We start from the raw sequence: 26,642 nt of genomic DNA on the forward strand, positions 1-26,642 counted from the left end.
AATCACTGGAGGAGGGGTAGACCATGAAAGGGGTTTACAGCGAATTTCGGGTCATGAACTTGAGATTCTACTAGGATGTCACTGGTGCGCGATTGAATTATGGTCTGACGTTTTCGTGTTCATTTTGTTTCTGATTTTTGGTCGTTCTTGTTTTAGCACTTCAGAATGCCATATCTATTGAGGGAATTAAGAATCAATCCTCTTCCATACCCTACTGGTGAATACGTATGTGAGCCTCACAGCCATCGACGATTAGAGAATTAAATAGGCTGACCACGGATTGGGGTGAGGATTCACTACGAATTCTGAGTGAAGTAATCCAAGTCGAAAGGACCGCTTAATTCCAGGTCCACCATAGTTCTGTTCGTTATATACATTCCCAAATTCCCATACCCATACCATACCATAATCTTCGCTCATAAAGAAAAATTCAAACTAGTTCCATATCCATAACCGTGGTTCTTGCGTAAAAAGATCATATACATTCGGCACCCAGAGCTCGCTCACGAGTATCAAGTCTCGTCACCCTCGCTATCACTGAGACTATCACGACGACGACGTCCGCCCTCGCCACGGCCACGACGATAACCCTGCGTCAGGCCGGGGATCGGGTGGTGGTAGGCCTTGTGGCCGGAGTCTTCGGTGTCGACGTTCGAGTACTGGTATTCGGATCGAGTGCCAGCCGAGGAGAAGTCGAGAGGCTCGGTGTACTTTCCTGGTGCGGAGCGGCGGTCCTTCTTGCGCGGGCTGCTGGTTCGAGAGGAGGGTGCAGAGGGGGGAGCGCGCTCGGTCGGGGGTGCGGCGCTTCTGCGACGCGAACGCTCTTCACGCTCGGCACGTTCACGACGACGATTCTGGCGGCGTTGGGTCGGGTCGGTGAGGCGGGACTCTTCGGTTGTTTGGCTGATGACATCTTCGCTGCCGGCAGTGAAGGAGAAACCGGAGGGATCGCGGCGCTTTGAGCGGCGAGGCTCGCGGGGCTGCTCGTAGGCGTAGTCGCGGACTTCGCTCATTTCGCTTTGCTGGTAGTTTGATGGTACGGCCGAGGAGTCGTAGTCGCTGCCGTGGTAGGTTCCATCTGCTTGGCGGTTCATACCTCCAATGCGTGCGGGCTTTTCCTCGCGGTAGGCGCGTACGTCGGCATCGCCTTCGCCTTCGTAGCGCTCGTCCTTGTGGCGGCGGAGGAACTTCTCTTTGAAATTGCGTTTCTTCTTGGGTTTCTCCTCTGTGATAGCTGTGCCGGCCTCGGTGTAGCCGTCACAGTCTGTGTAGGTGTATCCGTCATCGCTGTAGCCCTTTCCAACAACACTGCCACCACCGAGCTTGGTACTCTTGGTCGCGTTACTTAGTGTTCGTCCGTCCGGTCCCTTTCTGCGAAGCACAGTTGACTTATAGTCATCCCAGTCACCTTTGCGCCAGATGAAACCACCATTCTTGGCCCAGAAAAAGAACCAAATGCCAGCAACGACGAATGCAGCACCTATGAGCGCGAACAAGGCCAGGAGGCCCTGGTTTTTGATGTGACTGGGATCGATCGTGCCCTGGCCATAGGCAACTTTGCCAGAGGTCGAAGTAGAAGTTGTTCGAGCGACGAGATAGTTCAGGGTACCAGATGGCGACTCGTTCTTGAGAGTATCGTGGGTGGAGCCTTGGGCGTCGGCTCTCTTAACTGACATCACAGGGATGTCTCCAAAGCCCTGTACGGGAGCCATGGTAGATAAATCGAGCGGTCAAGAGCACACAGCTCAAGACGGAACTCTGCAAATGTTAAGATGGGTGGCACATTCCTTGATAAGAATGAGGACTTACCTTGAATTAACGATCAGCACTAGATCAAGATAACGAACGGTTCGATCCGAGGAATGTAGATGAAGAATGTTGTGCGAACGAATCTCCGATCCACCTGGCAGGTTAGTTGGCTCGAGAATTGATGACAGAGGGAAAATACAAAGCCAGAAATATCGTGGCGACAACCTCGATAGATCTGGAAAGGAGGAGGTTGGAGGAGGCTGGGATCCTGTTTACTCTCTCGTTGGCCCGACGACTGTGGGGCCTTAGGCCGATTACGCTTGTTCACGTGATATTTTGTATCGTCATGCTGTGCTCCTGTGATTTCTTTTTCCGGCTAGTTTTGCCTCTTCAGGTTTAGCGCCCCAGTACGCCGTCACGAAATCTCCTCTGTTACCCCGATTTATTGCAATCACGCCGTAAGGAGATCGGCTAATGGCGACAATACCACAGGGCTTTATATTTATTTGCATACCCTACGACAGTCAAATTGCCTTTACGTGACTCTTACCAAGAAAATTGAAATCCCGCCTTTCCAGGTCCATAGCTGGAGCACATAAGTGCAGTCTCAGAATACGGACCACGAATTCATGAAACACCTCAGATATACATTATGATATCCAATCCCATCTCCGCAAATAAGAAGAAGCTTCCTTTTCCCCACTATATAACCATTCAAGAAAGAGGGCTTCAACTACCAAGATAGAGACTTGACCATCTTTGTCCGGAATTGGAAGGCCCCTTGCCATGAGATTTCGTCTTCGTTTAGCCCTCGATTCGGAGGAGATAGTTCGCCAATTTCGGTAAAGAGCTACATCGTCAAGTGACACCTTAGTTGGGCGGGTTTGAGGAACCGACTTCTCGACAGCTACAGGTTCAGCAACAATAGCAGCAGTCCACGCAGTACACCCATCAGCAGCAGACTCGTCAACGCGAGCAGGCTCATCAACGAGGACAGGCTCATCAACGGGGACAGTCTCGTCATCGGAGGGCTCTTTAACGGTGGTAGTCTCATTAAATGTAGGATTTTCGGCCGCGAAAACTCCTTGTGCTTTTTCTGGCTGCGGGGAAGGGGAACATGCAAGTATGAGCTGTCTCGCATGCGCTGTACAACGCAACATACAAGGGGATAACAGACACGTCAGATGCATCTAGTGGACATAGTCGTCTAATAACTTCGTCTGATCCGAGCTTTCTCATTCAACCTAACTTCATTTCTCCATGTTCCTTATTGGGTTTCATGGCGGCAGAATACGAATTCGTAACTGCAAAAACCAAACAAAATGGAATGTAAAACCCTAGGAGGTACTTTGTCTGGAAGGCATCTCGACCAGATAGCAGTCAGAAGTATTGATTTCGTTTGAGATTGGTAATAAGTAGGCATCTCTGTTAATCGGAGTATGAGACATCGCAATTACCTCCAATTTAAAGGCCAATGGATCCAACTGCTGTGGGTAACGCGCGTAAGTAACAAAATGCTGCGGTATTTTCTCCTACTTACCAGATTTTAGCTCAACAGTGCAGACAGAGTATTTGTCAACCAATCACATCTAGAAAGCACTGATATGTTCAGCTAGGGAAGCGGGGTTGAACTACTTTCAAGCCACGGAAAATGTTCCGTTTAACACTTCACTGATTTTTTGTCCTTGTCTGATATCCAAAAACGAAGTTACAAAAATGGGTTCACTCGACCAGTATCTCTAGAGGAGAGCAACAAAGCTTTCACCTACTTCACCTATATAAGGTAAGTAGGCCACAGCTTTAGGGCGCCTCATTACTAGAGGGTGTCGGTTATAGTTTTTTATTTAGCCGCGAAGGGCCATTCGGAGATCGATTGGCTATCGACCATTAATTAGCTTTGGTGCGTCTGGTAACTTTAATCAGACTAGTAGCACTCTAAACGACGTTGAGAGATACGCTGATCTTTACGTCAGCCGAGACCCTCCTCGTGTATTTCAAGAATATCCGGGGCTTCTAGAATATGAAAGGAATCAAATCAAAATACCTGTCTAATGCTATTGTCGATTTAACTAATATACATTTTTATTGCAATCGGCTACGATATTGTAAGAAATTTCCCCAACTATTAGCAATGCCAATGACAATGTTTTAGTATCTTCGACCGGGAAGAGGAGGCTTGATGTTGGATCCTCTTTGTACTTTTAGTTATGCTTCTGTTCGCTTGATATTTTTCCATTGCTCATTTGTTTGCTCACGGGTGCGAGATGAGCATGTGGTATATTTTCGTTGATGCTACTGCCCTGAACTAACCGCCTTTGTTGTTTACTCGTTCCTTTTATTTTATAGCAATCTCCGCCGAGTATAGCCTACTGCAGGACAGCAGATACGAGGTACCTAGAGAAATTAAAGGGGGAGGTGGCTGGTTTACGGGCGACTGGACTGGGGCAGAGCTAGAACTGACGCCTAGGGGAGCCATTCTCGGCATCATTCTGGTCGCAAATCGAAACAGATAGAAGCTCGACGGAAGTCGACTGTTGGTTTACTATACTTAGCGGGTACAGAATAGTGGTGCAACGGCAGGCTGTGGGCCGTGAAGCAGTGTGTAGCCACTGTCAATACGGGTAGAAAAACGGGTGTTCCTCGCCTCAGAAATAGTCATTTTCAGCGTCAATTTCATAGGTCCTCATATTCTATTTTTAATGGTGCGGGCCTTATTTTTTTTTTAATTATCTTCTAGTAAGCGCTCACTATGGGGAGATTCAGCGCTACCTGAAACCTATGTGACTGTATGATATTACCTTACAAGGAAGCAGATTGGTAAAGAATACAATATATCGTAGATAGTACTTTCAAACATTTGAGTAAATAGATGACCAAGTGTTGAGACAAGACAAGTAGAAACAGTGGGTATAATCTCTCTCCTCCAACTCGGAGTAGCACGACGCAGAACCAGTAACAGGAGAAAGACAAGTGGCCCAATAGGACAGTCGAAGGTAAACGTAGACACATGGATCAATGATCAAGACCAAAAAAGGCTATACACAAACGCTGTCATAAGGGTGCATCAAGAAAAGGCAAAGGCACGTCGAACTTGTCATCGCAGGTCATCAGAATCGTACAATCATATCACCGTAACGGGAGCCTGCAACTAGGCGTAAGGTGTGTCTTGAACTACCTGGGGAGATAGATGTCAAGACTCCCTTTGCCCAGTCGCTCTCCCAAACGCAATAGCAATTGCAAACATAAAACCAGAGAATCCTCCCAGTCCGATTGAGGAGGGATGGCTGAAACCAATTCCCGGACGTTTTGCTCGAACACCGTATTTTTGTTTTGTTCCAATCGCAGATTCCCGCCCTGCTGAACATAATTGAAGAAAATTCCGAACTTTTTTGTGGCAAAGACCCGCCGCTCGCTCTAATGGTGAGGGTAACGAAAAGAAAAGAGAAGACCACCAGCCAACGAAAATGGAAATTGAAACAATGAACAGGAAAAAGAAGGGGCAACACCTACGCCACGCTTACACTGCCTGGTACCGGCGGCTCCGACCGTATGTGGACTGGCTAGTCCGACGGCTAGAACGCTCTGACCGCAGCTCATCGCGCTCGCGTGGGCGTCGCACACTTTCGAGATCCCGTGGGTCACTGCCTCCCGTATAACCGGAGTAAGAGGATCCACCGGTGAGGTATTGCTGAGCCTTGCGGCCTCCGGCAATGTTCAAGTGAACGCCGCCGGAGTCGCCAGTCCGAATGTTGATAGACTTGCCAGCAATGCCTTGTTCAGTGAATCCAATCGTCATTCCATTGACCTCGAGGTTGATGTTCTTGCTTTCGCCTTCACCCTTCGACCCACTGTGGCGGCTTCCGCTGGATCGGCTCTTCTGACTGCCGTGTTCACTTCCTGTCCCATTGCCCAACTTGGGAATGAGGGCATCCGTCGATAAGGGCATTGCAGCAGCAGGAGGACGACCAGATTTTTGTGCTTGGTATTCCTCAACTTCTCGCTCAACTCGTCGCTCGCGATCTTCGAGGTCAATGCTTCCCGCATCCTCGTAGTAATACTGCTGTGTTCGCGGGCGGTTGGACCTTGAGTTTGCCACGGCGATCTGAGCACCTCGAGCATGGTCATGGTAGGAGGTCGATCGCTTGCTGTCACGAAGGCTGTGACTGCGCTCAGGCAGTCTGGCTTCCCTAGACAGGCGACGACTGACGACCTCTGGTAGGGCGTCTTCCAGATCCCTCATGTCCATGGCTCGAGACGTTCGGCGTTGCGATTCCCTCGGAATGGCCTGCGTCGTCTGGGCTTTTTGCGGCGGCGGTCGCTTCTGATGAATTTGCGGTGCAGCCTTTACTTTCGGTGCCCGAAGGGGAGGTGGCGGTGGAGGTGGAGGCATCTTGTAGTAATCCTCGTCTCGTGCTTGGGTGATCACAGGAGGCTTGCTCATGCGTCGGTCCCGAGAATCGCGAGACTCTCGAGGCTCTCGCGGGAGAGACTCTCGTGGCTGGGGCTCTCGAGAAGGATATTGATCCAAGAATTCACCATCATCCCAATCAAACATGTCATCCAGCGCTTGCGGTGGGTACCCATATACTGACGACCGGCGGGCCCGTGAAGGCTCCCGAGTGCGAGACGGGGATTGTTCCCGCACGTACTCCGTGGGGGCAGCATATTCAGACCCAGCATAGTAAGAGCCTCCGTATGGCGAGGAAGAATACTGTGGGGCATATGCCGACTGTGACGGGGGAGGACCATGCTCGTAGTACATGGCCTGCGGCGGCGGCGGCGGTTGGTACATGTGGGGCGGACCCATATGGGCCATCCCGCCGTGGTAGCTCACGGGCCGGTCCTGGTGGTACATGGCACGGTTCGAGTTCGAGCGACTGGACCGAGTAGGACGACTCGCGTGGTATTCCGCGTGGGCGATCGGGGGTGGGAAGCGAGAGCTCTGAGGGGACGACGGTGGGTAGTCGGGCATGGGCGGACGGGCAAAGTAGGGAGGGAAGTCCATTGCTCGGGTCTCGACGGGGGTGGAGGAGTGGTAGTAGGGGCTGGCCTCGTAGTGGTAGCGGTAGTCTTCGTTATAACGAACGGAGTCTCGTCTGCGCGACTTGGACGGCGACCTCTGCACGTGAGTTTGATGGTGGACGGCGGCCGGGTAGGCAGCCGTGTGCATCTTCTCGTCGCGCGTTGGTCGGGCACGTTCCTTGTCGCGGCGTTCTTTACGGCTGGAGGGTCGTCTTGCGAGGTCGACTTGGTCACGCTTGGGCATGTCCAGCTTATGAAGGACCGGGGGGCTTCTCTCGCCCGACGGGCCAGATTGGGTGCTGTTGACAGTGGCTGCGGTGCGACTAGAATACCCTGAGTCACTGGCGCCGTCGATCAGCGGCTCCGCTGGGAATCTCGGATCCAACCTCGAATGTATTTTGGCAGCTGAATTAGCTACCTGCCGACTATGCGGGACGGCGTCATGGGAGACTTCGTCAAAGTCCTCGACACAAGCCGGTTGAGGGGCTTTGGATTTGCCCGCCATGGCTGCACAGAAATCGGGGGAACTAAGGGCGGTACCTAAGAAGGGAAACAGGTTGGTCCCGTTTGGTCATGAACGGTGTGGGCTTACCCACACCTGCAGGAAGGGATATGCTTGGTTGGGACTTACAGCAAGCCACCCAAGAGGGAGATGAAATGACTCAGAGCGAGAATTCTCTTCCGTATCCAGTGTATCTTGTTCGTTTCGTGGTAATATCGGGCCTCCGTTCGTCACCCCTGGTACCTGGTTGGTACCCTCCTCGTCTCCAGTATCGGGACTTTTGCCCCCGTGTCACTGTTTCGCCCAACCCAGGGACGCAAACAAGGACCTGCCGATCGCAGGGGCGATGGCAGGTGAGAGGCCGGAGAGATCGAGATTCGTCAGCGAGCAGAGTGTGCGAGGTGGTAGTATCCAGATCGCGCAGTCTCCATCTGAAATGGGAATTCGGGCGGGCAAGAATAGAAACGGTCGGGCGGCGCAGAAAGCGTCGGGAGATCGTGGGGCGGACTAAGAAACGAAAACTCTGGCAGAGCGTGAGTGGTGGGAAGACTGCAGGTTGCAGGTTGGGTGTTGATGATGAATCTGAAGTTGTGCCTGACGGTACCCAGTGGGGTTTTGTGGAGTAGATAGGGCAGACGGGCAGGCGATGGGCAGACAAGCAGCGAGGGGGGGGGTTGAAAGGGAGAGAAGAAAGCCGGACAGAGAAGATCAAAAGCCAACGAAACGATAAGGGCCGCAAAGACAAATAAAATCGAAATCGAAAATAGAGAATGTTCCACGAGGATCGGGTACCCAAAAGCAACAAAAAAAAAAAAAAAAAAGCAGACGAAGTGGGGGGAGTCAGTGTTCCTAAGTAAACACATCCCATACACTACACGGCACCCTAAACACCCTAAACATTGATTTGTGCTACGCTTTTAAGCTCGGAGACCCGCTTGGGGATCCCTGGTTCACTCGGGTCTTCTAGGATCTTGAACTTTCTGCGTTCTCGACTACGTACATTCTGTACCTTGTCTTCTGTCTGAACTATTTGCGTTTTTCTTTTCTCCTCTGCAAGGTGATGCTATTTACTGTACAGTCTCTGGTTTTTTTTGTATTGTGATTTTTTTGTCTTGTTGTTCCCGCCTAACGCCCAATCCTAGTTGCGGCCCAATGATCGCCTCCACTGGAAGCACTTTCCCAGTCCCCATAGAAAGAGAAGGAATTGGAATCATATCTTGTACACCATCCTGGGGATGGCTCTTCCCTAGTACCGAAGTCAATGGGGCTCGGGGGAGAGTACAATGGCGATGTACATAGTACACCGGGAAAAAGTCGGTGGGGATGACATGCAGTTCCAACACAGACTTCAAATCGCCACTGATGTCGCGAGTGGACCGAGAAACGACGCTAGAATGGAGAATCATTGCATGGAGACGACGGGAACCCATGTGGCAGGGCTTTTGTGGCCGCTTCGCAGAGGCTGGTTCTCTTCTCCGCAGATTGCGCCCGTGACTCATGCGTGCCATGTATTCTGTACTTCCGTTCCCCTCGAGACAAACCCAGACCTGGCCAGATCGGTATGACATGCAGCACGGACGGTCTATCATTACCTCCTCGGTCGACTCGGTCGCCTCCTTGCGTCCGCGGCCTTGGGGTTTCATTCCTCGTTTCCTCGTTTCCTCGTTTCCTCGTTTCCATGGGCCCCAGAGACCCCCGCACGTGTGGACATTGATAAGAACGCAAGTCGGGTTTGGAGGGGCAAAATCCATGAGGCCAATGCTTTGCGGCCCGGGTGAGGATGGAAAACCAACCCGGGTTGACTGACGCGACTGACGAGACTAGCTCGGTGCCCAGCCTATCCAGGATACCCATGCGGCTCTGCGACACGATCTGAAGATCGGGCCTAGGAATCTCGTGTGGACCGGACAGATTGCAATTCCCATCGCCGCAGCTTATCCATACGCATGTCACTTTTCTTCGTGCGCGATTACCCAACCTCTACCGAGAGATTGGAAGGTTGGGGAGTTGGAAGGTTTTCCCCGGAAGGATCGTTGTTTCTGGTCGCCCCCTTGCTTCCTCTGCAGGCATCAGCGTCTCCGACACCTTCACCGCTAGTTCTTTAATATGGGCCATCTCATGAGACGAGGGGGGGGGCGACCTGCCTACTCCCACGCGTCCATTTCAGGATTCGTCCGATGTTTAAAAAAAGAAAAAGCCTGTCGTTTACTATCACTTGCATGGAGCGGGCGAATTGATCCCATCTAGGATGATCATGAGGCCATCGCTCGAACGCGATTCGCCAACTCGACTCGGGAGATAGAGAGCTCTAGGAGAATCATCGGTGCGTCGATCGAGCTCTGGGGCGCATTAGTCATGCCAGCGCGCTGTTCCCAGGGTTATGTGTCATGATGATTAGCGATTCGTGGTACAAAAGCATGACCTCGGCTGATAGAATGAGTGAGCGGATGCTGGGATGGCCATTGAATTGCCCATGGGATATTCCACGGTTGTCTGGACCTTGCAGAAGAGTACTTTATACAAGTGTAAGCACTATATAACAACCAGCTGACTGGAAACCGTACTTTACATCGAATCCCCTACTATGCATCACTATCTTTATCTCAGTCCTTGCGCAGGCGAAGCGCAATCCATCCGAGCAGTCTGTATACCGCAATGATGCCGATAAGAATGCCCACCCATTTCCCAGTCCGACCTGTCGCATAGCCATATGTCTCTAGCACAGCCGTTCCGCGGATCTGGCACTGATCTGCCAAGTCCGAGGTATACATGCACCGACACCCATCACCGCATGAATAGTTTCGTTGCGAGAACTCATTCACCATCATCCCCTGGAACACATACGCCTGGTGGATGTTAGAGTCATGTCCGATCGAGAGATTTGATCGGTCCTATAACAAACTCACCTGGTAATCGATATAGTGAAACACGTATTTCCAAAACGGATTCAAAATCGTCGGAGTCACCAAGAACCCACCCACGCTCATCCACAGCCCATTTGCGAATGCCACGAGTGCTAGAGAGATCACGAAATTTGGGAATATCGCCGTTACAAGGACAACCAGGGACTCGGCCGCCACCAGGTCTAGGAAAATCCACATGACCCAGGTGAAGAAGGCTTCACCGGTTGGGCGGAAGTTCGAAAGCCAGTATGAGACAATCGAGAACAAGATTGAGATTATGACTGCAGGTTCGATCAGTTATGCGAGGCTGGAGGGTGTGTATGTGCTACATACAGAGGAATGGGAGACCAATGAGGAAGTTTGAGATCATGAAGGGGGTTGGGCCGTAAAGGCCGTTGGCTCGTTCTTTGGCAAAGTTTGCGCGGTCCTCTAGGAAGGCTGGGACGTATGCTACTGCCATGAAGGACATGAAGGCCGAGCCAAAGAACTGGGTTATATAAGTTAGCGATTGTCGGTGGTGGTGGGGAGGGGCCTTACAATTGCGTTGACGAATGGCTGGATATACTCCTGCGATGGGTGAAGGCGCAGCCATACTGTACCCATCATGATTGCAAGTCCTGCAGTGTGTAAGGAGTCTATGAGTAGAATGGGGTTATGTTTAGAGGGCACCTACCTAGATACATCACAATGCGGATGCCATAGGCAACGACGTCGCGGTAGCTCTTGATGAAGGAGCGATGAAGGAGGGCGCCTATGACCTTCACTGGACCAGGCCAAGCCATGTCCTCCATCACAACCTTATTGACATCTTTCTCTGCCACTTCTGCTCTTTCAGAGACACATCGTGTGAGGGCATTTGCTTCCGTAGATGTCGACCATGCACGCTGGATTGCCCGAACACGTTCCTGGGATGACTCCTTGCCACTGCTGAAATCAGAGCTGACGATATCAAGGAGAAACTCTGCAGGGTTGGTGTTGCTGGGAATTGGATGGTCGATATCGTGGAAGTAGGTTTTGACATCCTCGGTAGGGCCAAAGTAGCATGTTCGTCCGCCTGACAGAAGTAGTAGTTTGTCAAACAGCTGGAACGTGGTCGTTGAGGGTTGATGGATACTAGCAATGATGATAACCTAGCTATCATTAGCTTTTTCCTGCTTAGTAGACCCTCAAAGTCGGGACTATACTCACATTATTCAATCTCGCCAGCTCCTTAGCATACGAGATGACCTCAAAGCTAGCCGTTGAATCCAGACCACTAGTCGGCTCGTCTAAAAACAGTATCTTGGGACAAGTGATGAGCTGACTAGCAACACTGACCCTCCTCTTCTGACCACCACTAATCCCCTTCCGAATCGGCGTCCCAATAATGGTGTTAGCCTGGTTCTGAATCCCAAAAGCCTCAAGCAGAGTCCGCATCCTCTCTATGCGCTGGCGCTTCGTCACCAAACTAATCAACCCACGTGAGCACACCGCCAACAAAGCACATAAACAACCAGGGTACATACTTAGGCAACGAGAGATCCGCTGCGAACTTCAAAGTCTCCCGCACAGTCAATGACCCAATAAGTGCATCCTCCTGCTCGACATACGATGTCATGCGCCCAAAGGAAGCCGCATCAACCTTGACCCCGTTCACGAAGCTATCGCCTAGCACTTTGGCGGCACCGGATGACCGACGCGCCAGCACATTGAGCAGGGTTGTTTTCCCGCATCCCGACGGCCCCATCAGCGCCACGAGCTCCCCTGTCGTCACGTCACATCAGTACCATCCAAAGATCCAGTCAATCACCACTTCACACGTACCTTGCTGCACATCGCCACCAATATCACAAATGAGATCTCGTGCTTTCCGAGTTTGGCGGTCCTTTACGGTCACCGTGAGTCCGCGCCAAGAGAAATTCTTGACAGAATGGTTCATCAGGAACCGGTCATCGTTCCGTTCTAGGTCCGTGCTGGCCCTGGTTATAGTATCCATGGTGAACGAATTCAAATTTGGCTCATCCATGTCAGTTGAGAACGCAATGTTTCCACTCCTTGACAGGGGTTACTGATTTTTTTGCTGCACTCCAACGTCCCGGGCCGGGCCTTGTTAAATAGGGTTGAATCTCATCGGCGAAGTATGCAGGCAGCCTGTGGTGCCCGGGTCCCCTTCTGGGGTCTAGGGGACCAAGGTGATCATTTTCTTATTCTTTTTTCTGGGGCGGCCTCGAGGTCCCCGATCTATGGAGGCGTCTGTTCTAGGCGTAGTTTGAGGCTCCCCGACGGGTTGGGCTTAGTAAGACCCACCCGGGGAGTGGGACCCAGGTTGGTCCCCGAGTCGACATTCTCAAGGGTGGTGTAAATGGACCCCGGCTTATTGAGAGTTAGATTCTATATTATAATCGTTATCTATCGGGGAATGGGAGGCTTTTGCTTGTGATAGTCCAGCACTCTGTGCTGACGGGGTTTGTGCTTCGGGCACCTACAGGATTCACAATGCGTTTCATAGCCTATAGTTTGTGGATCCCGGCGACCCCGTGCGCCACATTTGGCTACTACATTCTCTTTGTTCACGGGTTCCTTTGTAATCTTACTTAATCGACGGGCCTTAGCACATCCTTTTACATAGTGGATACAGGATGGATTCAAATCAGTTTCCATTACTATAATCTCATCGATTCGTTCTTGAAACTTCTTTCGAAGAAGACTGTATCCATTGCGTTTACTCTGACGCTGACCCTATCCTCGGCAGTATCCGTGTACAGCTATAGATAAACATAACCAAATAGCTTCTGCGGTAGACTTGTATGGTCTGTAGGGCGTCCAGAACATTGTTTCTGGCAAACAAGCTAAACCGATCAGGCCTCATTCCAATACACCCAGAACGGTCTGGACGACTTGTCCCAATACTAGCAGGAAAAACAGTTTCGTTCAGCCATACATAGGATACGGCAAGGCAGAATACCAAGGGACAATTTTCTAGCAAGTTGCATCTAGTATCTGGCGGATAAGGGAGTTGATAGAAGACCTAGGGTATCAAGCTGCTGAAGTTATTGTTCCGTAGCTCAATCCAACTTTTGATAGTATGCTCTGTTCAATGGTATGTGAGCTATTCAACTGATTGCGACCGAATTGTCGGGGGTATCCAATACTAATTTATCGGCCAACTTGAAAAGTTCGCTGTCACAGGCTTGAATGACCTGAGGCGCTTCTCAGTCAAACCAAACATATCCTTCTATGTAGAGGAGGAAATAAGAATTTAAAAGTGCACATAACGCTAGTGAGCACCAATACCGACCGGAGGGTTTGATAGGACACGGGGATTGAACCCAACCCCCGCAACTTGCAAAGTAGCAGTTGTACTGCTGCAAAGTCGGCAGTAGGAGCAGCTCAGAATAATTGGCCGCTGATAAGGCATCCTATTCGGGCCAAGCAAATGCGGCATACTAAACGGCTCTTGCTCGAGACAGATAGAAGTTTGCCACTGCCCACGCTGACGAGAGTTTGTGATCTGTGATACTTGAATAACACTACCTACATACAGAGCAATATTAAATGCTTTGAGTAAAGCAATGTTCGTGGTGTTTGATCCCACGGGAGGTCGGAGATTCTGAGTCGGGTGCAATCAGGGCTTATGTCCAAAGAGTTTGCACGGGTTTAGGCTTAGAGTCAAAGAGAATAGAGTGATGAGGCTCGGGTCGATCTACCTGTACCATGATAATGTAGTCGTAGCAATCGCGGTCAATGCCAAGGAATCTGGTGTGCACAGCAGGAATAATCGATTTCGAGTTTGCTAGAATTCGCATGGGTGGTCATCAAAAGTCATTTAACCCCACCCCAAGCAGTCTTGACTTCTATAAATAAATAGTGGAAAGCAGAAAAAGGTTTGATATTTTGTTGACCAGCTCTAAGCGCCAAATGCATCTTGAAAAAAGTGATATCGATGTTGCGTAGTGTAGAAGCTATTGAAAGATGGCGGAGGGAGAGATAAATCCGATTTTACATGCTATAGACACGATTAGCTGGTGACCAGGGAAAGATGGAATAGGGAGACAAACCGCTGAACGGGGTTAAGGCCGAGGATGCGCATGCCGTTGTGGAGGACCTGGCGGGCAGAGAAGTAGAGGGCCATGCGAGCCTTCTTAAGCTCGGGCTCACTTCCAACGACCTTGAGGACATCATAACTAGAGGACAGAGCGTGGGTCATCTTGAACAGATAGGCCAAGATAGTAACGGGCTCCAGAGTCTTGGCGGTGTTGAGGATAGTATCGGGGTAGGAAGCCAGAAGACGGATTAGATCAACGGCGTGCTTCTCGGACAGGAGATCGAAGTTGGCGGTGTTCAACTCCTCCTCGGTCAAGCCGGACTTGCGGAACATTGAGCAGAGACGAGCGTGGGCGTACTGAAGGTAAGGGCCGGTGTCACCCTCGAAGGAAGTCATAGCCTCAAGGTTGAAATCGTAGCCGTTGATACTAAGATGGGTTAATATGGTAATTTCGATAAAAGGAGGGATTCACAAAACGTACCGCTTGCCAGTGTAATCCTGAACCATAACAGCAGTGATACCCAGGGTATCGGCAGTAGCGACAGGGTTCTCAACCTGCTCGTACTTGGTCTGGTTCTTCTTCATCACCTCGTGCATCTTGTCACCGACATCGTTCAGGATATCGTCCAAGAACTTAACAGTACCCTTACGGGTACTCATGCCCTTGACCATACCGAAGTTAATGTGTGAGCAACGGTCGGACAGGTCCTTACGGCCGGAAAGCTCGGTAACCTTGAAGAGCTGCGCCAAGTGAAGATCCTGCTGCGAAGCCACAACGTAGATCATCTTGTCGAACTTGTATTCTTCGTCACGCTCCAGGATGGCACCGATGTCACGGGTCAGGTACAGAGGAGTACCGTCCTTGCGGATAATGATGGCCTTGCCCAGCTTCTTGGCGCCGTGCTTGGTGAAGTCTGCAATAACGGCACCCTCAGAGTCCTCCGCAATGCCGGCATCTTGCATAGCCTTGTAGGCATTGGCCATACTCTCCTTCTTGACCTGAGACTCACCGGAGTAGACATCGAAGTCAATGTTGAGACGGGCGTACGCCTGCTTGTACTTGAGGATACTGAGATCACGGAACTTGCGCCAGAGGGCAAGAGCCTCGGGGTCGCCATCCTCCATGCTCTTGAAGTAGCGGCGGGCCTTCTCGTCCTCACTAGCATCAACCAGCTTGGCAAGCTCAGCCTCCAGAGCAGTGACATCCTCGCTCTTCTCATTCTTCTGCTTGATCTGCTCCTTCAACTCCTTGATGGGCGCATCCTGGTCGCTCACAATGTGGTTGACCTTGACGTAGACATCGAACAGGTGGTTGATGGGGTCCTTAGCGAGGGCCTCCTCGTTACCGAAAGCCTTGTAGCCGTTGGCCAAAAGACCGTACTGCTTGCCCCAGTCACCAAGGTAGTTCATGCGGACAACGTTCCATCCCATGACAGTGTACAGATTGGCGAGGAAACCACCGATAATCGTACTGCGCAAGTGACCCATGTGGAATGCCTTAGCAATGTTGGGGCTGGAAAACTCGATGATGATCTTCTTCTGGCCCTTAGAGGGGTCCGAAGGGTCCTTAAGACCCTGGTTGCCATTAGTACCAAAGGCAGCCTTCTCCTTCATAATACGACCAAGGACGGTCTCAGTGAGGGCCTTGGGCTTGAAGAAGAACTGCAGGTGAGGGCCGAGGGGAGTGGGAGGGTAAATGAGGTCGGATTCGGGGAATTTGGAGGCCAATTCCTGGCACAGCTCCTGGGGGTTCTTCTTAATTCCGAGCGAGGGGACCTAATGATGTGAAAGAAAAGGTAAGTCGCATTGTTTTACTAAAAGTTCCAGCCGCAATGACTGTATGACTAGTCGCGCTCAGTTGACAGCATATCAATTACATACCGGCAGCGACAAGTCGCCCTGGTCCAGGGTCTTTGTCCATGCGAGGCGAGAGTAGATCTTTTGCGCATCAATGTCGGTGGCCTTGCTCAGCTCTGTCGCAATATGTTCGCGGTAAATGTCCATGGGGTTCAGGGACGGGAAGCAGCCGGGGAACTCGGACTTCTGTGTGGTCGACTGGAGGGTGAGGGCCTCGACCGAGGCGGGCAAAGTTTCGGCGGCCATTGTGGTTAACGAACGAGGACGCGCCGGGCAAGCGATAAAAGCGCGAAATGAAGAGGAAGGGTATGATCGAACGGTTGTGAGGGGCGATCGAGAAAAAAAGTAGCCAGAGAAACGCCGGGCCCCGCTTAGCATGTAATGACCCATAGAGGGGAAGACTCTATGGTGGGCGACTTTTCTGCTATGACTCAGGTCGTCAGGCGGTCAGTGGTCACGTGTGTTGTATAGACCTGACCCATCGCCTGACCTGTCACTTTCATATCGGTTTTTATTATGTATATTGTGGATTGTATAGGAGTGAGCCTCAGCTTACTAATTCATTTGCTGTCTTACATTTGATGCATTAAGAATATGTAGTTGGCGGTTGGAATCAACATAATACTACAGACATAGCCAGATAACTATACAACCACCCACTATGAATCACCCAACTTTTATGCTTAGGCAGCGTTCAAGATTATCCGCGGTAAAACAAGATCTGATATGTTAAATCAGATTGATTAACCCGTGTTGATCTCGTGTCAACCTTGTTTTGAACAAATAGAAGAAGATACCACTATGTGGCAGTGACGTCACTAGTCATGCTGTATTAAGTTCTTACAAAAGCAAGCTTTATGCATCCCGGGGGCCCCTGGATACTTTATCTCTTTCTTTACGAAGGATATGCTCTCACCACTACTACAAGATGGGTAAGAATCGGCGTCAATCAGCTCTGACCAAGTCTATACAGTCTGGTTTATTTCGTGACCCGGACCGATTCAAGAAGTCTGCGTGGGGAAAGTTCATCGCGTTCTTCACATTTCGCAGAATAAAGTTGATTCGACATGAACGAAATCTCTTCGCGGTATTGCGTCAGGAGGTGTGGGGATTTGATGAGGACAACTATCTAGCCTCATTCCACAAGACAGACGGCCAGCCACCACTGAAAATGATTGGCGACTTGGGGTACTCAGGATCGGTAATTTCCTCCCTGCCTTGCACTCAAGAGCCACTCTAATGCATTTCTAGACCTTCTTTGGCACATTTGATGGCCATTTGGTGATCAAAAGTCTCCCGCGTCACTTTGAGTATACGTTCTTCGAGTCTGATCTCTTGGAGCCATATTATGAGCATATGCGAGAGCATCCGGATTCTGTCTTGGTCTGGATTACCGATTATCTCCTATCTCCATACGTGACCCTCGGCACACTTTGTGGCTGTACTCCAGCACACCATATAATCATGGAGAACATCCTCTGTGGTCAAGCCGATGACCCAGCCGGTAATCGCTGGGAGACTTACGACCTAAAACCAATCAACTACTTCTATCCAGAGCGAGATATCATTCCTGAACCTCTGGTCAGTGAAGATACATTAAGCAAGCTTGCGGACACTTTCAACGATAAGCTTCATCTTTGGCAGGAAGACTACAATACTTTCTGGGAAGCCATTCAAGCAGATACCAAGTTCCTGCAAGAGGCTAATGCCGTCGACTACTCCCTATTCTTGGTCCGAATTCCATCATCTTCCAGTCCGGAAGTTCTCGGGAGGGAGAGTCCATGGAGGGTGGGTATTCCATCTGCAGATGGAGAATGGAAGTATCGGGCTGTGATACTCGACTTTTTCTGGGCAAAGCATAAGCTACATGCGCAGGCAATGACGGGGGTGGTGCAGACTTTCAATATTGTGGGACGTCAAGGACCCATGTCTATTACAACAACGGCGAATGAATATCGTCAGAATTTCTTGTCTATGGTCAAGGAGATGATTCAGGTTCATCACTAATACACTTCATACACCTATATACAACTTTCTTTGCAATAGCACTACGCATGGTAACTTTATTAGCATTTTCTACAAGTCTATATCTACCATACCAGGTTTAAGAGAGTGTCATCGTCTCTCATGTACATCATCATCGCCTCAATAGATTTCTATGGATCCTATCGGACTGTTGATCTAATTTCATAATCCTTGGCTGCAAAATCCAGCAGATTTCATAATCAAACCCATTGATAGCTCAGAACCGGAATGGTAAAGACGGGCGCTGTGCACGTAGCATTAAAGTACGCATCATGAGTACAAGTAAGCGGGAAATCCACACTTCCAGAGTAAGTAATGGAGCTTCCATTAGCACAGTTCAGAGCATGACCACTTCCAAGGGTATAATCCATATGCCCTTTCGAGCTGTCAAGGTCTGAAGTACCGTAGAAGGCGACAATACGTCCGAGTCCTCGATCGGCATATCCGCAATTGCTAGCTCCGTTACCAATATCGTGAACGCGATATCCGATGTACTGGTCGTGGCATTCCAGGCCATCGGCGAAATCAATGTCCAGAGTTTCCGGTGGGCCATATCCCCATGGCTGATAGTTAGGCATGCCAGTGTAGCAGACTGGCACCATTGACCCATTGCAGGTCGCTGGGTTAGGGTCACACCAGCCGCTCCCGCAGAGACATCCTTTGGCATTGATGTCGGCTTCGTTATGGATACAGTCTAGAGAATGCGAGCCATTGTACCATTGGAAGTTGTTGACTGTCCAGGTTGGAATTGGGCATCCAGCCGGAGGAGTGATGGAGCGACGGTGCAAGGCACGCGAGGCAATGGGTGTTGACAAGGCTAAAAGGCCTGTCACAATATTTGCGAGACTGAGCATGGTCGTGTTGGGCAGAGTTAAGATGACTCGGATAAAATATAAATGGAAAACAATGGTCTTTTATGTGCACCACTATAGCCAACGCAAAACTCTCGGTAAAATTCCACAGTTGCATCCGTGCTGTGTAGTACGCTTTCTGCAGGAAACCACGCTAAATTTTAGTAGCGGGCAAATGCTACAAAACAAGACCAATTAACATGGCACAATCAAGGAACGATCTAAGACATACATTCACCATGCTCTGTTGAGGTTCTATGGTTGGTTCAAACAATAAGCCGGCTTTCATCGGCCTGCGGGCCGCAGGTGTGAGACAGACCGATCCCAGATGGACTGATGGACTGATCATAGATCCGAAATTAGAGCGAACTATTGATATCGCACCCAGTATTCCCTCCAAATATACGATTTTCTTTCTATATTATGATTTTGAAGCAAGAGGATGTTGTTACAAGAAAATTCTGAATCCACTTATTGAAAAGACTGAACCCTAAGAAAATGGACAGGTAGAACGGGAAACTAAGACACGAACGGAAATTTCCAGCTGGGCATGCAGCTAGTGTCTCGGCGTGAGCCCCCTCAGTAAGCAACATGTTGATTATCCAGTTCTGTTCCCTATAATTATTTATCAATCTCTGCAATTTCAAAGACAATGCGACGGGAGAGTGAATTCTGAAAATAATGACAATCGGATTATGCCCATGTGGCGGCTCGAAACTATTGGAAGCGAATTGGGCGACAAAGGTGATATTGCGGCAGAGGCTACTATTCCTCCACCATCCACCATCTATGTTTGCCCGTCATCTGTGACCGTCTGGCCTCTGCACGCAACGACTTATCAGGCAAGGACTGACACTCTGGCCGTTGGAAAGATCACAATTCGTCTAAGACTTCTAAAAATATCGGCTTTGACTACGATATTCCTCTTCTGGCAAAACATTCCCATTGAGTTCAATTTCCTTTCGTTCCTGGTGGTGACATGAAAACCGAAAACCTGCCAAGTCCTCAAAGAAACTCTCTCCTTTAGCTTTTGGGTTTCTGATTTGTTTCTCAACTCATCACCAAATTCAAGGTGGTTGCCTGAGCCACTATCTGGAAGCAATTATCTTCTCTGGCCCTACTATCCTACATAATTGAACCAATTTTATCTACGCAGATAGATCTCCCTCCAAGCACCGGGCACTACCGAACCTCTTGATGAAGAAAAACCTCGCAGGTCTCTAAAGAAAACAAAATAAGAACCCCGTAGCTAAAGGAGTGGAAGATATACACGAAGGGGATAGGTTCGGTATGCCAATTAGTAGGGTTGGAGCATACTCGCAAAGCATACTCCAAAGCCCACACCTTGATGACGACCTGTTTATTAAAAACACAAAAACACAAAAACACAAACAGCAACGGAACGAAAACCTTTTCGAGAGCCTCCAGTAAGCTAGTAACCCAGTCACACTCTTTTCAACCATCAATATTTAGATATGTCTCAGCCATGAGGGAGAAATCCGCTGGCTGTTCCTAGCAACCATTTCACGAAATACACTAGCGAAGTTCCAAGCATAATTGTCATTGCCCAGACCTCACATCGAGTCCTCTGAGTACTCCGGGTCCTCCGCTTCTCCTGAGCTGTATGTACGGCTACACGTACGAGGGCCTGCAGCGCCTGGTGGCCAGTGCGCACCGCGTTCACAAAAGCCGGCCGCGACCTCTTCCCCTGCCAATTAGAATCGTACAGTCATGGGAAAAGGGCGATGGGGAAGACGGTGAACAAGGCGGTATACATTTCCCTCCCCTCCGACAGACCCGAGTAAATAAAAGAATATGTACCGCCTGCTTATCTAGGACTGACTTGGCCTGGGACGTTTAATTTTCTCAAGTAGAATTTAGTGTTTTCGTTGTGAGCTTGAAGTCCATACGTCATTCGATTAGCGCTGTATCCTCCGAAGGGGTGTCTAAGCGGTCATCGTTTCTATAGTCAATCCAGTACTTGGGTTATTTTCATGGTGCCAATAAAACTAATACATGATGCAGCCAATCAATAACGCGAGTCGCAGTATCCAAATCGAGAAGCAAGTCCACGTGCGGGACAGACGGAACCGTAGCTAGGTACATACAGAATATACTCTTCCAATAAGATGTTTGGTCAACCCGTCAAGAGAATGACGTCAGCACTTTCAAGCATTTGCCAAATCCATACTGCCCAGGTGACTTCGGATAGTAGCAGCCTATTTCTTCTCCTGCCCGTTCTAGTTAATGTTTGATTTTTGAATTAATTTACAGCGAGGTTTTTCTCAGTCCGGACCCCAAGGAATCAATTCTCGGACCGTCATACTAAAATCTTGTTCAAACTTGTGATATGTATACTCGAATCTTCCTTGCGAAACCTCCAAAAGCGAACTTGAATGGCGGATGATACTTATTGGCAAACGGTGCTAATAGCCGTCCCTATTGTTGGAGCTGCTCTCGCCACGCTCTTTTTTCTTCTACGTCTCTATAGCAGGCTACTCACAAAGATGAAACTCGACATAGGTGACCTCCTCATGTTCTTTGGATTGTTCTTCTCCTATGGAGCTACTATAAGCACAATTCTTGGTGAGTTATTGTGCGAAGTCGAATACTTTATGAACTGACATTACGTCCCAGCTGCTGCCAGGGAAGGAAAAACTGACATTTGGGGACTGGGAATTGAACACCTTCAGAAGGCCGCATTGGTAAGACGGTGTTATAGTACTGATCTTCAGGTGGGAATAAATACGCTAATGTCTACGGACCAACAGCTTTTTTGGATAACTCAGACATTTTGGCCTTTATCTCAAGTCTTTATCAAGCTCTCGACGATTATCCTTCTACGTAACCTACTTGGTTCTGCGCAGAAGTTGCACGTCATTACTACGATCCTCCTTATATTCACTGCAGCTTGGGGTACAGCCTCCTTGCTGGTGAATATCTTTCAATGTTGGCCCCCCCAGTACTTCTGGCTGCAAGGCAGTATTGAGGGAACTTGTATTGCCTCACAGACAGCTTTCTACGTATCAATCGGCAGCCTGTCTCTCGTGGAAGACATTTTAATTCTACTCTTTCCCGTCACCGTTATATGGCGCTTAAAACTCGCAGTCTCGGATAAGATTCAACTCACAGGTCTTTTTTCTATTGGCAGTTTGTACGTTCCCCCAAATTATTCTGGTGCATATTCGGGTTTAAAACTAAGCTGTTCTTATAGAGTCTGCATATTTAGTCTTTTGCGCCTGATTGAATTCAATAACTATTTGAAACACAATTCAAACTGTAAGTTTGGGAATCTTTCTTCATCAAATAATCTGACTCAAGGTATAGCGAGTGGATCGAAGGAAGCTCTATGGACTCTGCTCGAACTGAATCTTGCCATTGTTTGCAGCTCACTTATACTTATGCGACCTTTTTTCAGAAAATGCACTGCTGTATATGAGAACTCATGCTGCAATCGTCACGGCAAGGATTACAATATCTGTTGAGAAGTAGTGTTCCAACAGCGGTTTCTAATTAATTTGACGATTGATCATATACAGCCATTTGCTGGCCAGCTGCAGGATTTTAGCGAATGTGGGGATGTATTCATGACGCTCAGTCCAGTGAGAAAGACGACTTTTAAAATACGGCAGACCGCGATATATTAAAAGTAGTATTTCCGTTCTTATGGGAATCCCGTTCTCATATACAGAAGCCCAATCTAGAACCATGTTGATGAAAGACAAGACCACGCTTCGCCTCCGCCTATCTTCACGAGTGCATTGCCCATTCTATGCTAAATTGCGTTCCAAGTCAAAAGACACATGATCCTGAAAGGTAGAGGTAAATTCAGTAAATAGTTATTTTACGATCCTTTCCCTCTGCGGCGCTAACTGCGCACGAGCCACCTGCCACAGAAAAAAACCCACCTACATCCACTGCAATCAACAACAAAAAATTTGACCAGACTGGGGCTCGATCCCAAAACCTTATCGGTGTTAACGATACATGATAACTCGAGGGTGATTGTGAAAATATTATATGGTTGTGGCGTTGTGTCACGAAACTGTGGCATTCCCCTGTAAAAACCGCGGTGTTTCCACCGTGGACAGCCAGCGGGGAGATAGCTCGTATGTCGGGTTTCACTTTTGTGGGGGGCGATCGAGGCATTGACCTCTGTTCCGTTATCGATAAGCACTCTTGCAACCACCTCGTGGCCATCTACCAAGGCGTTTATGAGTAGTGCTGATAATTTATCGTGGATATCTTTGACGTTTGCCCCTCTGCTGATAAGAAGCCTCACTACTATCTCAGGTAATACCGTGTTTAATGACTTGGTTCCCTGAAGCGATCGTGCCATAATGAATCGTTACATCTTTCTATAACCGTCTGTTTCGTGGTACTTGCTTTGTGGGATCGCATTCATCGTATGCGAGTAGTCTTACAAAACGCAACTAGTTGATAAAGGGGTTGCAACCGGGGTCCAGAGTTAGGCCCGCGTGATATAGTGAACAAAAGAAATGCAATTTTATACAGTGATACGTGAGGTCAGTAAGAGTCTTGGAAAAACCTCTCAACTAGTGAAGTGGGGAAATGTAACCCAAATTCTCTCGCCGGTCATCTTGCACGCGGGCGTATCTGCAATAGCGTTGTCAGCATCATAAAAGACATATTACCGATCTATTTGGAGGAAAAGGACATACTCTAACATAATCCGGAACATATAGACATCCATGTCATCGTTACGGAGTGTCTTCGCAGCCCACAACTGCCCTTCCTCGCCAATGGTTCGAGCGATCCCCTGACCAACAGGATCTTGCTCGAAAAAGCGCACAATCTCAGGAATTTCGTTGGCATCCTTATTGAGGGGCACGTAGTGGACCCATGGGATGAGTATGTTCTCGTGCCATTCCCGGAAAAAGGTCAGCTTGAGGGGAACACTCTTGCTCCGCATGAAGGCATAGAATCGCCCGCTGTAAGCGTGGCCATCCATATCCAATAAGTAGCGGTATTTCCAGGCCTCATTGTGATCTTCTCGTTCCATGACATCAAAAAACATCCGCTCATTATAACAATCCTCCTCACAATCGACAATATCAACAAAATGGGCGTTGAAATATTCACTAAGCTCGGATTGATTTGCCTTGCGAACTTCCCATCCTTCCTCACGCCCAATGCCGCAGATAGACTCTTCCTTGCGCTCCAAGATGTGATGTCCCGATTTGCCTTCTAGGGATGCGATCACTCGCTGTCGCTGCAGATTTTGCCAGGATCCACCATGACTGTGTCCTCCGGTACTACTTCCTCGCCAGTAAATCTTTCCTTGCCTTGACTTCCATGGGATATCGAGTTCTGGTTCGTAGCCTCCGACCTCCTCGTAGTACCATGGTGAAGGAACAGGAATATCCTGGAACGAAGATGGATGTGACATTGAGAACATGGGGACTAGCTCATTCGTGAGCTTGAAGGCATTGGGCCGCTCAAAAATCCCAAGGCGATGTTGTAGCGAGGGACTGTTGCAAATATCGCTAGAGGCGGATTGATTGAACACGAATCCCAAAGGCCCAATGGCGAAAGCACTGGTATTGTCCGGCGCGTTACCATCGAGGTCCATAGTCGGACTGTCGGGTGGGCACGATAGTCGGGAATAAAGCCAGGTTTCTTGCCGTTCGAGATTAACAAACCTAGTTGTGAAGACTTCTGGAATAGGTTGCGCAGTGCTGTTATTGTCGGAAAAATTATTCAACAATGATGAGTTGCCGTTCAAGCTAGCCTGAGCTGCATAGCCTTTCATTACCAGTCTGTGTAAGTCCTCATGAGGAACAACGACCCGCGGCTCATCGTGGACGTTAAACTCTAGATCCATATCAGGCAGCCATTGAGCAAATTTATTTAATTGCTTCATAACGGCGTCTCGTTGGAAATTTCCCTGGCCATTGCCCAGGTGAATGGGCTCGCCATTGCGAATCGATATACCCATCACCACGTTATCGAAGCCCAGGTCCTCTCTGACACGCGAACGGATTGTACTCGGTGAAAGCCCCCATAAAGGTAGCATAGAATGGTATATCGTGTCGTATTCATCGATCAAAATCGTATTCCGCTGCTTCGCAAACTCATACCATTTGTCGAAGCGGGGAGGCGGCGGCATGCTGTACCGTCGACGGTATTCCGTGACTGCCTCGTCTAATGACTTAGATTGGCGCGTCAAGGTTTCATTGAATGCTTGCGAGGCATCGGACGCAAGTATGGAGATGGGATGATCGCACAAACGCTCATTGGCAATGCGGTTGATGTTTGCCGGGAGTAATGGGAAACACCAAAACATAAAGATCACTGCTGCTACCGAAAAAGCCATGGCCCAAGTCCTTTTTGTCGTGCGGGAATAGTAGTAGTAGGATTTCTCTCGAGCTCCCTCAAGAAGCTGGTAGTTTTGTTGGCCCCAGGGCCCTGCTCGAAGAGTCTCGAAGGTAGACATAATGCCGGCTTGTAATGACTGGAACAGTGTCATAAGCCACAGTCGAATTCGACGGGCGGTGGGCAGCATAATCTTTCGCGCAGACGACCGCGAAACTGCGGAGCGCCTATATAGAGGCTTGCGCACGAAAGAGCAGGGAGCCGGCTGGGGAAGAGAGAAGAAAGAATCACGGGCGCGAACTCAATCGCCAGCCTGGGCTCGGTGGGCCTCAGGATCGGCAGGCCAGCCATGGGGCGCTCGATCAGCGTCACAGCAGCACAGCAGCGTTGCGAGATGGGGCCAAAGTTAGTCAGCTCAGCCCCTGGAGAGAATGTGAAAGCCATTGGTCAGATCAATAACTAAGCCTCTGTCGGGTGGAAAAGAAAGCCTCGTGCTCATACCCATTGCGTCTGGTCTCACTGTGAGTAAGCGTTTTAAGCTGCAACCGGGACCCACGCATGCGGGACGGCAAAGATTTCTCTTGGCTTTTATGACACTTTTTCTGTTTGTTCTCCACAACGTATTCTCATGCATTTAGTATCAACGTAGCAATACTTTCCCAATGAGACGGAACCGAATACTTCAACCTTCCTGATGATGGCGTGGGAGCCCACTCTCGGTCAACTCCACATAGTGGGGAATTGTGTTTCCACTCACATTGTGAGGCCCGGCACCAAACATTTGTAGTCTTGGATTCTCGAGCCGACATCGATTGCCAAAGTACGATGCTCCATTTCACTAACGTGGGCACTATTCAGCCCGGCTATCGTTATTTCCACAGATGCACGAGGCTGACTCGTATCAGCCGCTAATAAGTGATCCATATCAATTTAGCGCAATCGAAAGGACTGTGCAGCGTAAACCTCCTGGCTCCAGAGTCGTCCTTCTCATCTCATCACAAGCGTTCTTGACAGCCTTTGTTTTGGGGGGAAATAATTTCAAAAGTATTCAAAAGTTAGCACCCAAATTTCTGAATGGAATTCTGCCAGGTTCACAACCAGGCCACAAGCCACTGCATGAGGTGTCACTCCAAAACCGACTCCTAGGGAGTGTACAGGGTGATATGATTCAATCAAGTATTTGACCTTGGGAGCTGAGAAAAGGGCCAAGGGAGTGGTAACTGTCATGATGGTTGTTGAAGATAAAAAAGATTGAGAGGTTCGCAAGAAGAGAAGCACTTGCGATGTGGGACAGCCTCGGTTTCAAAAGCGCTTAGCTCCTAATTTTGATGGGCCGAATTGCATGAATCGGCCGGTAGCGCTGAGCTAGGCAT

At 49.3% G+C, this 26,642-nt stretch overlaps 7 protein-coding genes across 7 annotated transcripts; 1 reads left to right on the forward strand and 6 right to left on the reverse strand.

Moving 5' to 3' along the window:
* Window positions 1-512: 512 nt before the first annotated feature.
* On the reverse strand, window positions 513-1,712 carry N7443_007054 (uncharacterized protein; the record flags this gene model as incomplete). The annotated part of the gene is made up of 1 exon (XM_056887110.1): window positions 513-1,712. One exon carries the CDS (start codon window positions 1,710-1,712, stop codon window positions 513-515), a length of 1,200 nt encoding a protein of 399 aa, XP_056740759.1.
* A 3,554-nt stretch (window positions 1,713-5,266) lies between these two features.
* On the reverse strand, window positions 5,267-7,276 carry N7443_007055 (uncharacterized protein; the record flags this gene model as incomplete). Its single annotated transcript, XM_056887111.1, has 1 exon — window positions 5,267-7,276. One exon carries the CDS (start codon window positions 7,274-7,276, stop codon window positions 5,267-5,269), a length of 2,010 nt encoding a protein of 669 aa, XP_056740760.1.
* A 2,600-nt stretch (window positions 7,277-9,876) lies between these two features.
* N7443_007056 (putative ABC transporter) lies at window positions 9,877-12,181 on the reverse strand (the record flags this gene model as incomplete). The annotated part of the gene is made up of 8 exons (XM_056887112.1): window positions 9,877-10,119; window positions 10,180-10,457; window positions 10,510-10,663; window positions 10,714-10,793; window positions 10,850-11,306; window positions 11,365-11,623; window positions 11,682-11,919; window positions 11,980-12,181. 8 exons carry the CDS (start codon window positions 12,179-12,181, stop codon window positions 9,877-9,879), a joined length of 1,911 nt encoding a protein of 636 aa, XP_056740761.1.
* Window positions 12,182-14,154: 1,973 nt separating this feature from the next.
* On the reverse strand, window positions 14,155-16,303 carry N7443_007057 (arginine--tRNA ligase; the record flags this gene model as incomplete). Its single annotated transcript, XM_056887113.1, has 4 exons — window positions 14,155-14,161; window positions 14,214-14,627; window positions 14,682-15,976; window positions 16,082-16,303. 4 exons carry the CDS (start codon window positions 16,301-16,303, stop codon window positions 14,155-14,157), a joined length of 1,938 nt encoding a protein of 645 aa, XP_056740762.1.
* A 682-nt stretch (window positions 16,304-16,985) lies between these two features.
* N7443_007058 (phosphatidylinositol phosphate kinase family protein) lies at window positions 16,986-18,064 on the forward strand (the record flags this gene model as incomplete). The annotated part of the gene is made up of 2 exons (XM_056887114.1): window positions 16,986-17,258; window positions 17,309-18,064. The coding sequence occupies 2 exons, from the start codon at window positions 16,986-16,988 to the stop codon at window positions 18,062-18,064; spliced, it is 1,029 nt and encodes a 342-aa protein (XP_056740763.1).
* A 218-nt stretch (window positions 18,065-18,282) lies between these two features.
* Window positions 18,283-18,936, reverse strand: N7443_007059 (uncharacterized protein; the record flags this gene model as incomplete). The annotated part of the gene is made up of 1 exon (XM_056887115.1): window positions 18,283-18,936. One exon carries the CDS (start codon window positions 18,934-18,936, stop codon window positions 18,283-18,285), a length of 654 nt encoding a protein of 217 aa, XP_056740764.1.
* Window positions 18,937-23,584: 4,648 nt separating this feature from the next.
* On the reverse strand, window positions 23,585-25,459 carry N7443_007060 (40S ribosomal protein S6; the record flags this gene model as incomplete). The annotated part of the gene is made up of 1 exon (XM_056887116.1): window positions 23,585-25,459. One exon carries the CDS (start codon window positions 25,457-25,459, stop codon window positions 23,585-23,587), a length of 1,875 nt encoding a protein of 624 aa, XP_056740765.1.
* Window positions 25,460-26,642: the final 1,183 nt, after the last annotated feature.

The sequence above is a fragment of the Penicillium atrosanguineum genome (genome assembly GCF_028827265.1).
Source record: "Penicillium atrosanguineum strain IBT 20685 chromosome Unknown utg000005l_segment0_segment0, whole genome shotgun sequence".
NCBI lineage: Eukaryota > Fungi > Ascomycota > Eurotiomycetes > Eurotiales > Aspergillaceae > Penicillium > Penicillium atrosanguineum.